This window comes from Lissotriton vulgaris, chromosome 3_1 (genome assembly GCF_964263255.1).
Source record: "Lissotriton vulgaris chromosome 3_1, aLisVul1.2, whole genome shotgun sequence".
Lineage (NCBI taxonomy): Eukaryota > Metazoa > Chordata > Amphibia > Caudata > Salamandridae > Lissotriton > Lissotriton vulgaris.
Genome location: NC_141689.1, coordinates 1,123,319,797 through 1,123,333,688, shown reverse-complemented (window position 1 = coordinate 1,123,333,688; position 13,892 = coordinate 1,123,319,797). Strand labels below are relative to the sequence as shown.

The window sequence follows — 13,892 nt, the reverse complement described above, 5'->3', positions numbered from 1 at the left end:
TTTAAGAGTCTCAAAGAGCTCAGTAGCATGAGGGCCGGCGTGGCTGTCGCCAAACCAGTAATTCAGGTCGCCGAAAATGGCGAGGTGGGAATGCGATATAAGAAGGGAAGACAGTTGTTCACTTAGAATGGTGGGAAAAGATGGCATGGAGTGTGGGGGCCGATAGAGTAAAAGGAAAGTGAGGGGGCCAACGTCCGTTTGCACGCTGATAATTAGGTTCTCCACCTCAGGTAAAGGAAGGGAGTAAGAGGATAAGGATTTCAGGCGCTTCTTATCGAAAATGTGACCCTCAAATTCGCAGAGAAATCACCAAGTGGGTTTAATGAGGACCCTATTCCCTTAGTGGGGAAGGTAGATGTCCAAATCTCATTCAAAGATGGCATTACTCATGGCAAGGTTTATATTGTAAAAAATGTATCAAATGTTGTTGGATGGCTTGATCAAAATAGCTTGGAATAACAGTAGACCCCAACAATAGAGAACAGGTCCTCTAAGTTTATCTACCTACATCTGGGGTAAACATCAAGAAAGAGTTTAAGTAATTATTATCTAAGAATATGATTTCTAGCAAAAGATAATAATAATGAAAAAACATAAACCTGTAGTACACAAACCTTGCACAGTTCCTCATCTTATGGTGAAACCTTTAGAGGATGAACTCAAAAAACTTTCAGAGTTAGGTATTATTGAAACAATGGGTTGTTCAGAGTGGCTTTCTCCCATAGTTATTTCAAAAAGACTCAGGGTGAAGGAGTACACCTGAGTGTAGATATTAGGGATCTCAATAATGACATATGGGTAGAGAGACACCCATTACCTTCTATAAATGAAATGTTGAGTACTATGTATGTTCAGTGTGATAGACCTATCAATGACATAAAATTCCATTACTTCAACACCACACCTGGGAAATGTTGTTACCTGCAGTAAAAGAATCTTGACAACAGATGCCAGTAATAAGCCAATAGGAGTCACAATTTCACAATTCATAGAGGGCAAAGAACGTTTAATTGCATTTGCTTATCAATGCTTAACTAAACAGGAATCAAATTGTTCTTTATTAGAAAAAAGAAGCCTTGGTGTGTTACTGGGTGTTGACATATTCAGTTTCTTCTTATGGTGCATACAGTTTTCCATTCGCACAGACCATAAGCCCCCAATGTACATGTTCTCGACTAGAGGAGCCCCTCACAGTACCCCTTGTATAGCTAAATGGATCTGAAGTCTGGAGGGTTACTAGTATAACATGGAATTTATCCCTCGGATGCAAATATGGAAGCAGACTTCCTTTCCAGAGCTCTGTTTAGAAAAATGGAGGAGGAAGATGAAAATTTGGATCTCCCTATCTTTGAAATATCTTACAATGCTATATCTCAAGAAAATGGGAAACGAGTATGAAAGAGGATAGTGTCCTTGAACAAGTAAAACATTACATTATCAATGGTTGGCTAACTACTCCTCATAAAATACAATATGAAGAAGTTAAAAACTATTGGGAGGTCAGGTTTGAATTAAACATAATAAAAAACAAAGTTATGAGTAATGACAAAATCATACGACTTATTGAACCACACAACAAAATTATAAACTTTGCCCATGAATGCCATTTAGGGCGAATTTACACTAAGAACAAAGTCAGAAATGTGTACTAGTTCCTGAGAATGTATTCAATGATAGACAAATGGTAAAAGATTTTGCCAGTTATACTAATAGTTACAAGAGCAAAATAGTTCCAAAATCTCTTTTATCTCATTTGACTGCCCAAAAAACATGGGGCAAGCTAACATTAGACATTATTTGCCCCATAAAACGTAACGGGCGTGTTTACACCCTACATGTTGGTGATGTTTGACTACCACTCTCTTTGTATAGTCACAAAGGCTGAAAATCAGATTACCACTGAACAACCAATTTTTACAATAATAGTTTTTTCAACAAAGGCATCCCAGAAATCCCTGCAGGGGGAGCATTTTACCTCTAGTGAAATAAAGGAATTCATGTCAAAACTATCTATAAAGCACTATAAAACAAACTTTGTACTGCCCCCAAGGCCTATAAATTAGTAGAAAGGGTAAATCGCATGGCAAAATATTTTATACAACTTGCATGTGTTCATGGATACCGAGTTGAAAAAGCTTTACAAGACATGCTATGGTCGTATCACACTTCTCCCAACTCCGTCACTGGAATGTCTCAATTTTAAGCTTTAAAGGGAAGAAATCCCAGCTCATAGTTTCATCCCAGTTGGTTGGGAGGGAGTACAATGGAGTCAGAGGACAACAACTGTGGGCAAGCAAAGTTCAGAAACATCAAAAAAGTATGGGGTGAAGAAATGGTCTTACAAAGCAAAATGGTCTGTGAGGGATTGGGTTTTAGTCAAAAATTCTAACATACATAGAGATAATGTGAAAAAATGTTCCACTCCTAAGCAAATTGTGGATGTAAAAAACAGTGCGGTTGTTCTGGGTAATGGACAAACTTGGAGCATGTATATGATTGTAAGTCATCAATCTACATCTACAGACAATGATGATTTAACCATGGTCAATAATGAGAAGTTAGAAGAAAGTATAGAAAACACCAAAGAGTCATCTAAAAGAATAAGATCAGTGCCAAAATAACATAAAAACTATTGTGTTTGTTAATCCCTAACATCATAATGTAGAGTTTGTTTTTTGTTGTTCTTTGATAATATGTGTTTTGATATTTCTGCTCCTTCATTTATTCCATTCTCTCCCCTTTCGTTGCTATCCTTCTCCTTCTCATCCATGTCGTCAGTGTAATTATTTCCTGTATCCTGCATTTGTAATATTTTATTATCTATTGTATTGGGAAAGATGTGTTGTAAATTCCTGATTGTTGTAATTCCCTCGTTAATCCCCTTGAAATTCGTATGTCCCAGTTGGAGCACGCTCCATTTACAATGTTTATAGTGTTCTGCCACTTGCTGACAGTTGGAATGTGAGCTGTTAACGGTTGCGGTGAGGAGATTCGGAAACGACAACAAACGTCTTATACAACTTTGACACTTTCCTTGTCATTGTATGAGAACTTACCAAAACAACACATATTATAGCATATCTGAAACATAACACCAGCAGCTATTCATTTGAAATGTCAAACTGTAATGCTCATTAGAGCAGAGCATGTTACACTTTGTTCTGAACTACAGCCACTACCATTCACCGATGGTATCAAAGAAAAGGGTGATGGATGTAGGGAGCAGAAGTGATTTCTTGAATAAGTGGGGCCACAGTGTGTATATTAGATGGTATGTAAGTGTCCCCTAGTGGTAAGGAAACGAGGGCAGAGCCAGAGGCCCATATTGGCCCTGTTGTCTAGCAGTCCTCAGACTGGGAAGGACTGGTGAAAATTATTGGCAACCGATATCTGTGTCTCTAATTCTAAACATAAAAGTTCTTGCTTTTAAAGAAGGTGGCAGTGATGTTCTCTCTGCATTGTTTTATGTTCTTAGGTTATTCAGTTGCAGTCTGGACTGAAGGCCAGTGCAGAATTCCAAGGGGGCATTTCCATTGACATTTCAGGTGGAATGGATTTTAGTTTGTGGTACCGTGAATCCAAAACCAGTGTTATTAATCGGTAAGAACAAAGTACATACTTGAGAAATGCAGGCAGTAACATGTCGATGCTTTGTGATTTGATGTGCCGTTTGAAAGTGCTTGTTGTTTTAGATTTACACTTTCAGTTCTGTTTCTGCTTGCTCCAAAGGCTCAACCATATCATCTAATGTCTGCAAAATGACTAAATGAGCATCCTTCCGACTTTTGCTCAGATTACCAAAACAATCTCTCTATTAGAGTTCAACCTTTGGTCTTTTTACATCAATGTGATGGCAATACGATACAAGCAGGTGATATGTTCCACTTCCCACCATAGAAAAGCATTTACTCCTGCCCTAGGCAGGAGCAAATCTCCAACCATTTTTCATGGTGGGAAAAAGTTAGAGTTTACTCCTATAGAATATTACAAGAGGATAGGGTCATATTCCTCTGAAGCCAAAGGATTTGCGAGCACGAGGTTTACTTTTGTAAATACAGTGCCTCTAATATGAGCTTATATGGTAGACTTATGAGTGCAGATGACAGCGAATTGAGCCCAGAATTTACAGAAATATGTGATTTAACTGGACTGTCCCTCCAAAACATTACACAAAGTTGCACATCCAACTCAGACACCGGCAATGGATTTGAAAATATATTTGTATAAACTAAGTACGCGTTTACGTCACGTTTTATTCTAGATCCATCATTTAACAATATTGAGTAAGCGGAAGGAGCACCACTTAGTTTGTGATATGGCCAGTCTAGAAATAAACAATAACATTTTTCAATATTTCTTTGTCAGGGGAGCTCTGGTGGTGGCTGGCAACATTGTTGTCGATTCCTTGTTTGTGAAAGCGGCGATGGAGGCACGTTTCGAAACGGAGGCAGAAATAAAATTCATCACCACAGTGAAATTCTCAGAGTATCCCTTTTTGGTTTGCATGCAGATGGACAAAGACCCCTTCCCATCCAGGTAAGACAACACCATCAAAAATGCTGGTGCACATTGAATGAATGATGTGCACACTGCTAACATTAGGTCCTTCAGCATGAGCAATAGGTCTCCAGTAGCTCTGCACATATGCACCTATTTTCCAAATTGTGTCAATTTCAATTTCAATTATTGTGGAGTAATCCGAAAAATTTCGGTAGGTCGGAGTTACTCTTTTATACAGAAGTACTGATAATTATGCAGTTGCTCCTGCAAGAGTAATTAAGAGTAATTTTTTGGGGAAAAATCCTACTACAAAAAGTACATTTAGCAAGCGGAAGCAGCCCCTCGCACTCGCTATTCGTGTTCTGCCGTATTTAGCACTGTTTCTTAGTGCAAATAAATCCTTTGCACTAAGAAATAAAGGAAAACACAGAATTGCTCTTCTCGTGTAATTCAAGAGCAATCATGCAGAGTTCTTAGGTAATTCTGCACGATGTAGCTACACAGAATTACGCAGATAACCCCACCCCTAGTACTTCTATAGTCGGTTTGTAAATGTATGTGAGATGGATAAGGTGGTATAATAAGAGTACGTCAAAGGGATCCAACACGCTAATTGGTTACACAAACGTCATTTACAATGGCCTTGGCCATTTCTGTAGTCTTTGCTGAGCTACCACCCTTACTTTGGTTGGAATTTGGGTACAATAATTATCCAGGTATTGTTGTGCCTTCTTTGAGGCATGTTTTGTATTTCTTTGAATAATGTCTGCAGTTGTTAACCTTTGTAGCTCCTCTATAATAAAAAGGGTATGTGACTCGTGCCAGAATTGCCATATACTCCCATATTCCTGGTGATTTCCCCCAAATTTAAATTGGATAAAAACTTGTACATCAACTTTAATTCAATCTGAAAGTGAAGAACTTCCCCATTATTTTCAGTAGTGAGTAAGTAAGTAAGTAATATATTTATTTGTATATGATTAATTAAAATCTTAACAAAAATATAAAACGCCATATAACAGTACAAATGATTTAAAATGCCATATAACAGTACAAATTATTTAAAATACAGCAGTTACTATTGTCAATTCAAGGTTGTTATTAAGTCCCAATGAGTCTTTCAAGTGTGCTTGAATCTTTCCTTCATTAAATCAAAGAACTTCACAACCTGACAATTCAGTTTAATATCGCTGGAGGAAAAACAAAGTTTAACTGCCTGCCTATAGGTCCGAACGGCATATGATCTAAAAAAAGGTAGCAACAGCTTGAGCCTCAGGTCCATTAGTCTCGGGCAAATACATATCACATGGATTATGTCCTCCTTGCCAGATTTACACAGGCGGCATAGGGCCGAGGCTTGAGTTCTCTCCCATGGCGGCAGGTGCGGTAATATCGGGATAGCTCCAAGGCGCAATTTCAGGAACTTTTCTTTGATTTTTATTTTCATCCCGATATTAAAATATGCTTGTGGCCGTATTTTGCCGTAATCTCCCACCGTTATCCATCCATGCGCCCTGTTGGCTAGGTCTTTCTTATCTTCTATTGCCGAGATTATTCGGGCAGATTTTTTTGCCAACTTTTTGAAGGACTGGTGGTCTATGGCAGTTTCCCAAATATCGGATAAGCCTAGCACATCAAGAGATCCAAATAGGTAGTCCCTAGGCAGTGAAGTGCGACATCTGAGTAGCTCTTCCCAGACGCTGGCATTTAAGGAGTCTGGGTCTGCGTCGCGGATCTTGCGCCAGTTAGTTACATATGCACTCCGTCTTTCTAGTGTTTGTTTGACCACCCCAAATTCTAAACGAATTTGGGCCGGAGACGCGTATTTGGGAAGGTTGAAGATAGCCCTGTAACAATTGGCTATGACTGTGTCTAACAATGCAGCGTCCTTCCCATGCAGCGATTCGCTCCCATAGGTGAGCGTTGGTTGAAGTTTCGCTCGGAGGATTTCAAGGAAGGGTTTAAGGGTGAGGTCAGGGAGTTTAGTCTTTAGTGATTTCAGTGCGAGGTGGGTCATTATTGCCTTCCCTCGGATGGACTGGAGCTGAGGCCTACTATTTTCAGTAGTGGTTTGAGATTGAAGTTGGATTAAAGCAGGTCTTTTTTGTATATAGGAATATTCTGAAAGGATTGCGAATTTGGAGCGATTACAGGGATGTTTCTTAGAACCCCTGTTCACCTTGGTTACATTAACTTTGATATCATTCAAGATGAATTCTACCTAATGGGTAGTCTACAAAGTTCCAGTTTTTGTTTAAAGATTTCTTTCTTCAGAGTGGGTTGCAATAATCTATACTTTCTCCTTTACAACAAATTTAAACTAAGGCCTATTGCAGGCATCTAGTTTATCCTCATCCACCACCTGCCACGACCATGCCATCCATTGTCAATCAATGAAGTAGTCAGTTCATTTGTGTCAGAACAGTACATTGGAACCTATCTGTGGCCCATCTGGCCAATTAAAAAACACTTTTTTAGCATTGAATGCAGTGTTTAAACTGTAAATTAAACATTGTTGCATTATTTCCAATTCAAAGCTTTTTAGACATGTCACCACTTTTGTTGCCACAGTCAGGCTTTATTTTAGTTCTTTTACCTAAGGTGTTTAGGTCTGGTGTAACAGTGAAGCTATCTTCATACACACATCTTGTTATAATGTCTTTAAAATATACATAGAATGGGCTTTGTCACCTCCAAGAGAAGTCTATTTCTCTCACCTCATGCTATTGGCTATTTGGTGTTACATTCCACCTCCTACTGAGTGCTTACATTGCAATATATGAGGGAGTACTTTACATCTCGAAAGTACACTGAATCATCACACATTTTATTATTTATTTTATTGATGCATTTTGTGCAGAATACAATCATTGTTTGTTTTTCCAAACAACATGCTTTGGGTAGGGTACAAAATGCAAGCCAGGCTAATTGGTTTTGACAAAAGTGTATTTCATTTGTAAGGCGAGACACAGAACACTGTGCCATTGATGTTTAGTCTATAGGGGTGTCACTCTTTCCACAACTGTGATCTGTTGCTGGTCAATACAGATTGTTTACCATAAGTCCACAGGGAACACCTAGACCTAGATTTACTTTAGTATATAAGCCAGTATACCCACATTTTGTTCCCTTTCTAATTTTAATATCAGGACTTCCATAACTACCACTGTAAGTGGTCCATCAAGTGCGAATCCGGTTGCTGACATCACCCTTTCCTATATATTGATTTCTAGCACGTCAGTGAAAACTCTTTCATTTAGTGATCCAGAAGCTCAACATAAATTGATCGATTTTTCATTCGAATAACCAGTCAACATCTTTGTATTTTTCAGGCAATACTTGACTAAGTACGAGACTCTGCCATCTGGAAAAACATATATTTCCCGTAAAGGAAAATCACACCTGCTGCCGGGAGCTGAACTACCACTGTACCAGGAGAACTCCAACATGTGCAAGAAGGTCTTCTCAGAGGAATTCAGTTCCTCCGAAAGCTGGTTTTGAAGAAATAAAGGACACACTACATCCTGTTTCACAAAATCTGTGCCTCCTAAGCACCTAGTTCTGTATGTGCAGTGATATATTCATACCTGCATATTGTTTACATATTTGCCTATATTTAAGACTGTTTTTTAGAAAGCACAGAAAAGGATAAAGTGAATGGTATTTAGTCCACTCTGGCAACATAGTGCTTTAGAAATCTATTTTGAAAACGTTTTGTTTTGCTGATGAATTCAAATGAATTTAATTTTGACAGCATCGTTGCATTCACGGTGGTTTCAGGGTGCTTGCCTCGACTGTTTTATGTGGAAAATTAGTCAGATGCTGTAAGTTATTTATGTGCCCTGAAATTCACAAGAGCAGCCAACGCTAACGAACTGCATCAGCACTGACAATGCATTGGAAATTCTTTTGGATGCAGAGAATATCTGCACTAACATCAAAGTCAGTTTATTATTTTTAATCTTAGTGATATTGTGTTTTCAGCGTTTCTTGACCACTTATTTAGCCCATTAAATACCTCTTCCAAACGAGTACATGTATATCTATCTATCTGTCTGTCTGTCTGTCTGTCTGTCTGCCTGCCTGCCTGCCTGCCTGCCTGTCTGTCTGTCTGTCTGTCTGTCTATCTATCCGATCTCTCTATAGCAGGCTCATTAATCACCGGAGTTTTCACTTTTATTGTTGCCCGAAAACTGTTGGATATACAAGGAACGCTGCAGTGCTTTTGAAACTTCTACACTGCTAAAACTCGAGCTCCCCCCCCCCCTCATCCCCTTCCAGCCTCCCGTGTAAACGCCCTATGCCTGGTACTGCAAGTCTGGCCTGGCGTGCCCTCCTTTCTGCTTTTAATTCCTTTGTTTGTGATTACATTAGCTCTGACAGACAGATAGTGCAGTCTATAGCCAGGTCTAAAAATGAGTATTAGTATGGTTGACCGCTATTTTTTTCCAGGGGTCTTCTGCTAATCATTTCCCCTCGTCCTACTTTAGAACAAGCATTTACAATGCAATGGTTTTGCCTTTGTTAAAGTTAGAGCTATTGGCATTGCTCTTGACATTATTTTTATTTATGTTTTTTTTAACATAAATGGCATTGTCATTTACAATAGCAAATTCAACCACTCATCTAACCCATCTGAACACCCAGACACTGATCCACCCGCTCATCTATCTACGCATGCGCTTGCCAATCTCTTCATTCACCCACCCAGCTGCCCACTTGTCCATTCCGGTACCCACTCATCTATCAAAGCAGGCGCCCGCCGACCTCATCATACATCCGCTCCCTCGTCCCTCCCTCCAGCTGCCCACCTACTCATCCATCCACTCATCCTTCCACCTATTCATTCATCCGCTCACACATCCATCCGCCCACTCATCACCTACTCATCCATCCACTCATCCTTCCACCCACCCATCCGCCCGCTCATCCTCCCACCTACTCATCCATCCACTCATCCTTCCACCTACTCATCCATCCATCCACCCACTCATCCATCCGCTCATCCTTCCACCTACTCATCCATCCGCCCACACAGATCACCGCAGCAGGTGCATTAGCCAGCAGCATGTTCACCTACAAAGAGCCTCTTGTTGGGGAAGCGGCTAAGTGTGAGGTGTTGGCCCTAGCCGGGGGCGCTAGCCTAGTAAGAGGCACCTTCCGGGACTCTGGTTTCCAGGAGGGGACGGCCAGGTATTGTCCGTGGAACACAATACCTTTGTTTTCCTGGAGAGGGAACCTCCTGTAGGGCGGGTTCTTTCTATGCACTGGAGCTGAGGGGGGTGTGTTTGTTGGTGTGGGGTAGGGGGGTCGTTGGAGGGGGTCTGAGGCAACGGTAACCACTGTCATGTCACCCAGGGAGGGGCTGACCCTCATCCTCGCCTCCTTTCTGATTTTTTTATCGATCGCTTTTCACTTTCTTTATTGTGTCTCTATCTCTCTGGCGTCTTGACTCGCTTTCGCTAATACTGCTCTCTTCTCTGCCCAGCAGTCCTTCTCTCGGCCCCCACTTTTCGTTTTCCTCAATCTCTCCTTAGGCTAGCTACCTCCTTGCTTCATTCCACTCATGTTTCATCTTCTGCCCGCTTCTCATTCTTCCTCCCCCACCTCCAGTCCCTCTTTCCTCCCTCATTCCCTCTTCCGCCATCCCTTCCCGCCGCCCCTCGTTCCTGTCTTCTGCCCCTCACAAATCCCCCCAGTCCTTGTTTATGCGTGAGGTGAGGACCCCTTTAGAGGTGGTGAGCACGGCCGGACTGACTCACTGAGGGAAGGGGGGAGGGGGCAGTGCCACAAGATGACTTTTTCATACACCCCTCCAGGGGCGCGGCCTATGCAGAGTTGCCCAGGTGAGGCTGGTCAGGTACTACCTGATTGGGCATGTGCTGGTTGCAGGTGTACCCTGGCACGCCCCGAGGATCCAGGGAGGGCCCCCTCTCTTATAACGCCCCCCTCTCTTATAACGCCAGGCCAGCATCAGGAAACAAGCGGGAGGGGGCGGGAAAGGGGGAGGAGAGACGCAGAGCAGTAAAATACGCCACCAGCACGTCACAAAAAGTGATGTACGTGTGGCGCAGGGAGCTAGTACATCCGCCCCTGTTGTGTCTAAATATACCTACATTACCCCACGATGGGAAATCGCCGTGTTCACTGTTAAAGCTTTCTAAACCTTTAAAACAAGGAGACAGCTTTACTCTGTAGTACCGTGTTGTCCAGTATGGTCTGCACTAGGACGCTGCCTGCTCTGTCCTAGGTGCTGAATTTTTTTTCTTTTTCGCGAGGCAAAACCTAAAAAGGGAGTAAGAACCCCCTTGTGAAGACTCCAAGATGGGAAATAAACAAGCCTGGAAGGGAGCTTGGGGTAGGGGGTTGAGTGAGGGGGGCCAAAGGCAGAGCTCCTACATGGTGTGCGGGGAACACATGGACTCAAATGTAAGGCAGTTTGCAGCCAGAGCTTTCAAGTTACCCTGTGACATGCATGAAACCTGGAAACAAACCAACAGTTCTTGCTGTTGGTTTACAGAGTTACACCACACAAGAGAAAAATAAGGCTCACAGGCTAGCTGGCATAAAATTCTTAAAATGCAAAGGTTATTGTACAAAACGGATTCATCAACACTCTGTGAGAAACATATTTAAATCATACGGCAAAGTTATTTTCCCCAGCGATGGGTGTGTTTCAGGCCGGCAGTGCCGTTTTCCTGGATATTATGGGAGTGTTCAGTAAAAAAAAGCCTACACAGCATCCCCACTGTGCCTTTGCAGTCTATCAAACAATCATGTAGTTGTCTTTCCCCAGTTGTCAATACCCACTTCAAATTACTTCATATTTTGTTGGCTTAAAGGTCTGGGTGGTGCAAGGTACAATACGTTATCAGTGTGCCTCTCATCAACCAGGCCCAGCAAATGGGGCATTCTCAGCTGGAACGTGAGAAGACATGATTAACCCACCGGGCCCACACACTGTCGGAAGAAAGGACGATTTGTGTGTGTGTGTGGGGGGGCGGGGGGGGATGTTAATATTTGGTCGAGGGCACTAACTTTTCAAATGGGTCTGAGATTTCCTTCACAGAGTGGCGAGTGAATAAGTGGCGTTAAACGAGTCATATTGGTTACTTACTTCTGAGACCAGCCCTTCCACTTCACCTGGTACTCCATCCGCCCCTAGAAAAGGATAACAAATGTACAGGATGCATAACGTGCAACACATAATCCCTCAGAGCATCCACGCAAGCTGGTTCCTTAATGCAATGACCCACCCAGAAAACCCCAGCACACACAACCAACCTCAAGGCATGCATTAAAGTTCGGTTCTCTGGTGTTTGTATATACGACGTAACAATGTATACAGTATAGCCTCCTATTTAAGTTTTCCAGGCCATACCGCCAATATCTCCTCTTCAGTAAATGCATCCTCTCGACACATCCAAGGGCTGGATCAATCTTTTCCCACACAGTATAGCTGTATATAATATCAATGTTCACCATAACACCTCCAGACCACTGCACAATTACCAGTGCACGAAATCAATTTCGCTCTTATAGAGAAATTCAGTAAATGCACGCAGTCTCGCGCTCCGTTTGCGTGTGCCAACCCTGTCACCTTGCTGTTTGCTCTCTGCCTTGTTCTCAGCTCCCAACGTTGGCCCCTCGGTAAATAGAACCATTTTCGCCTCTTCATTACGCTTCTTGCTAATCCAAGTTCACTGATCTTAACTTTCCCAGTTCATTGCTACCCATCCTTCAACCTGCATACTAGAACCTTTTTCAATAGCCACATGACCCAAACAGTCCCAATTCGCAGTCCTGTGGTTTGACCGGACCAGCCCTTACCACTGCATGCATGTTCGACTCAATACACTAACCCTAAAAGCCTCATCTCAGAGACCCCTTCTGAATGCATCACCATGACACCGCCAGTGCATGCGAAGGAACCAGAAATAAACCTGACAAAAATGCTCAAACTATCACCACTCCATTCTTCTCCTCAAGCTATCGATTTCGCCCAACCATCCTCTTTCTCTGGTCTCTTATTCTCTCTCCCTTGAACTCTATGTGGCTCTTGAGAATTATATCGGGGATTTGGGGAAAGTGGCAGTGGCACAACCAGCGCCTCTGTCCACCGGCGAAATGCTCCGTGGGATTAAAGGCCAGTCCCTGTGCATGCACAAGTCCATTCCATTCATCTCAGCGACACCTTTGGTCCATAATCCTCACGACACTTAAAGATCGTGAACCTCAAGAACTTCATGCGAACAGCATTCTTTGCGTGTACCAAATACCTCGTACCACCGCCCCTACGTCGTCCGTACCTTCAGCGCATGCATCCAATAAGTTCCGTCTGAAGACCGTGAAGCCCATACCCTCCGTACACGCACAGGCACCCCAATATCTCAATACATCGCATGTGTGTGCAACCACCATCGCTCATAAATGCACACGCGTCTGACAGTTCTGCAGCATGTCCCTCCCCCAGAACCACCTCTTACTGACAACTTCGATATTAAGACTACCTTGTACTGACAGACCTTTAGTATACACTGGCCCTACCTTACTGGTCCTCTCCTATTACCCATATACCTTTCGCTCACCTTCCGCACCCGACGCTTGAGCAGTGCCTCCGCTGCAAACACTCGCTCCCCAACAGCCGAGAGCTCCATGTCCGTCCCGTTCCCTACACCCGTCAGTGGCCCAGGCAGCCCATAATACTCTTGTGACGTAACTGTCGTTGCCAGCGCCGTTGCTAAGGACTGAGCTCCGTGGAATATTCCGCTGCACCTCCATTGGCTGCAACGCCAGTACCGCCCCTCCCCTGTCCCAGAGTGTTGCTACGTGACCTGCACAGGAGAAACGGCACTGCGGGAACAGGGCGGCCCAGGCAGCGGTAGGGGGGCGGGAACGGGAGCCGAGGCAGCGGTAGGGGGCGGGAACAGGGCCGGGGAGACACGGAGAGCGGGAGAGGGGGTGGGAACCGGCAAACAAACAAGCATTTAAAAAAAGCAAGCACTCACCTGGACTTCTTCCGGGTGCCTTCAATGGCGGACCAGATTCGGGGGCGTTCCCGGCTTTCGCCTGACGTCGCGTGACGTCGGCAAAAGCCAAAGAATGTCGGGAACGCCCCCGTGTCTGGTCCGGCATTGACGGACAGGCCCCTCATCCAATGGCTAGGCTCCATTTACGGAGCCAGCCAATGAATGACGAGGGCCGACCCAAAGCACACTACAGTTCTCATCAGGTTTTCGCCTGCGCGAAAAAGATGCGCAGAGCGCATCTTTTTGGCGAGGCAAAACCTAAAAAGGGTTGTGCTGTGTGTATCGACGAAATAATGTTTGAAAAAAAAGAAACAGATGCTCTGCAAGGCACCAGTTGATACCTAAACAGGAGAAACTGCAAAT

The 13,892-nt window shown here is 43.3% G+C and overlaps 1 protein-coding gene across 1 annotated transcript in view; it reads left to right on the top strand.

The window, feature by feature from the left end:
- Positions 1–8,531, top strand: part of MTTP (microsomal triglyceride transfer protein) — a 289,877-nt gene extending 281,346 nt beyond the window's left edge. Inside the window, exons 16-18 of the mRNA XM_086961598.1 lie at positions 3,476–3,600; positions 4,366–4,536; positions 7,833–8,531. Of these exons, the coding sequence (XP_086817724.1) occupies positions 3,476–3,600; positions 4,366–4,536; positions 7,833–8,001 (465 nt within the window). The 3' untranslated portion in view covers positions 8,002–8,531. The remainder of the gene's footprint in view (positions 1–3,475; positions 3,601–4,365; positions 4,537–7,832) is intronic.
- The last annotated feature ends 5,361 nt before the right edge of the window (positions 8,532–13,892 follow it).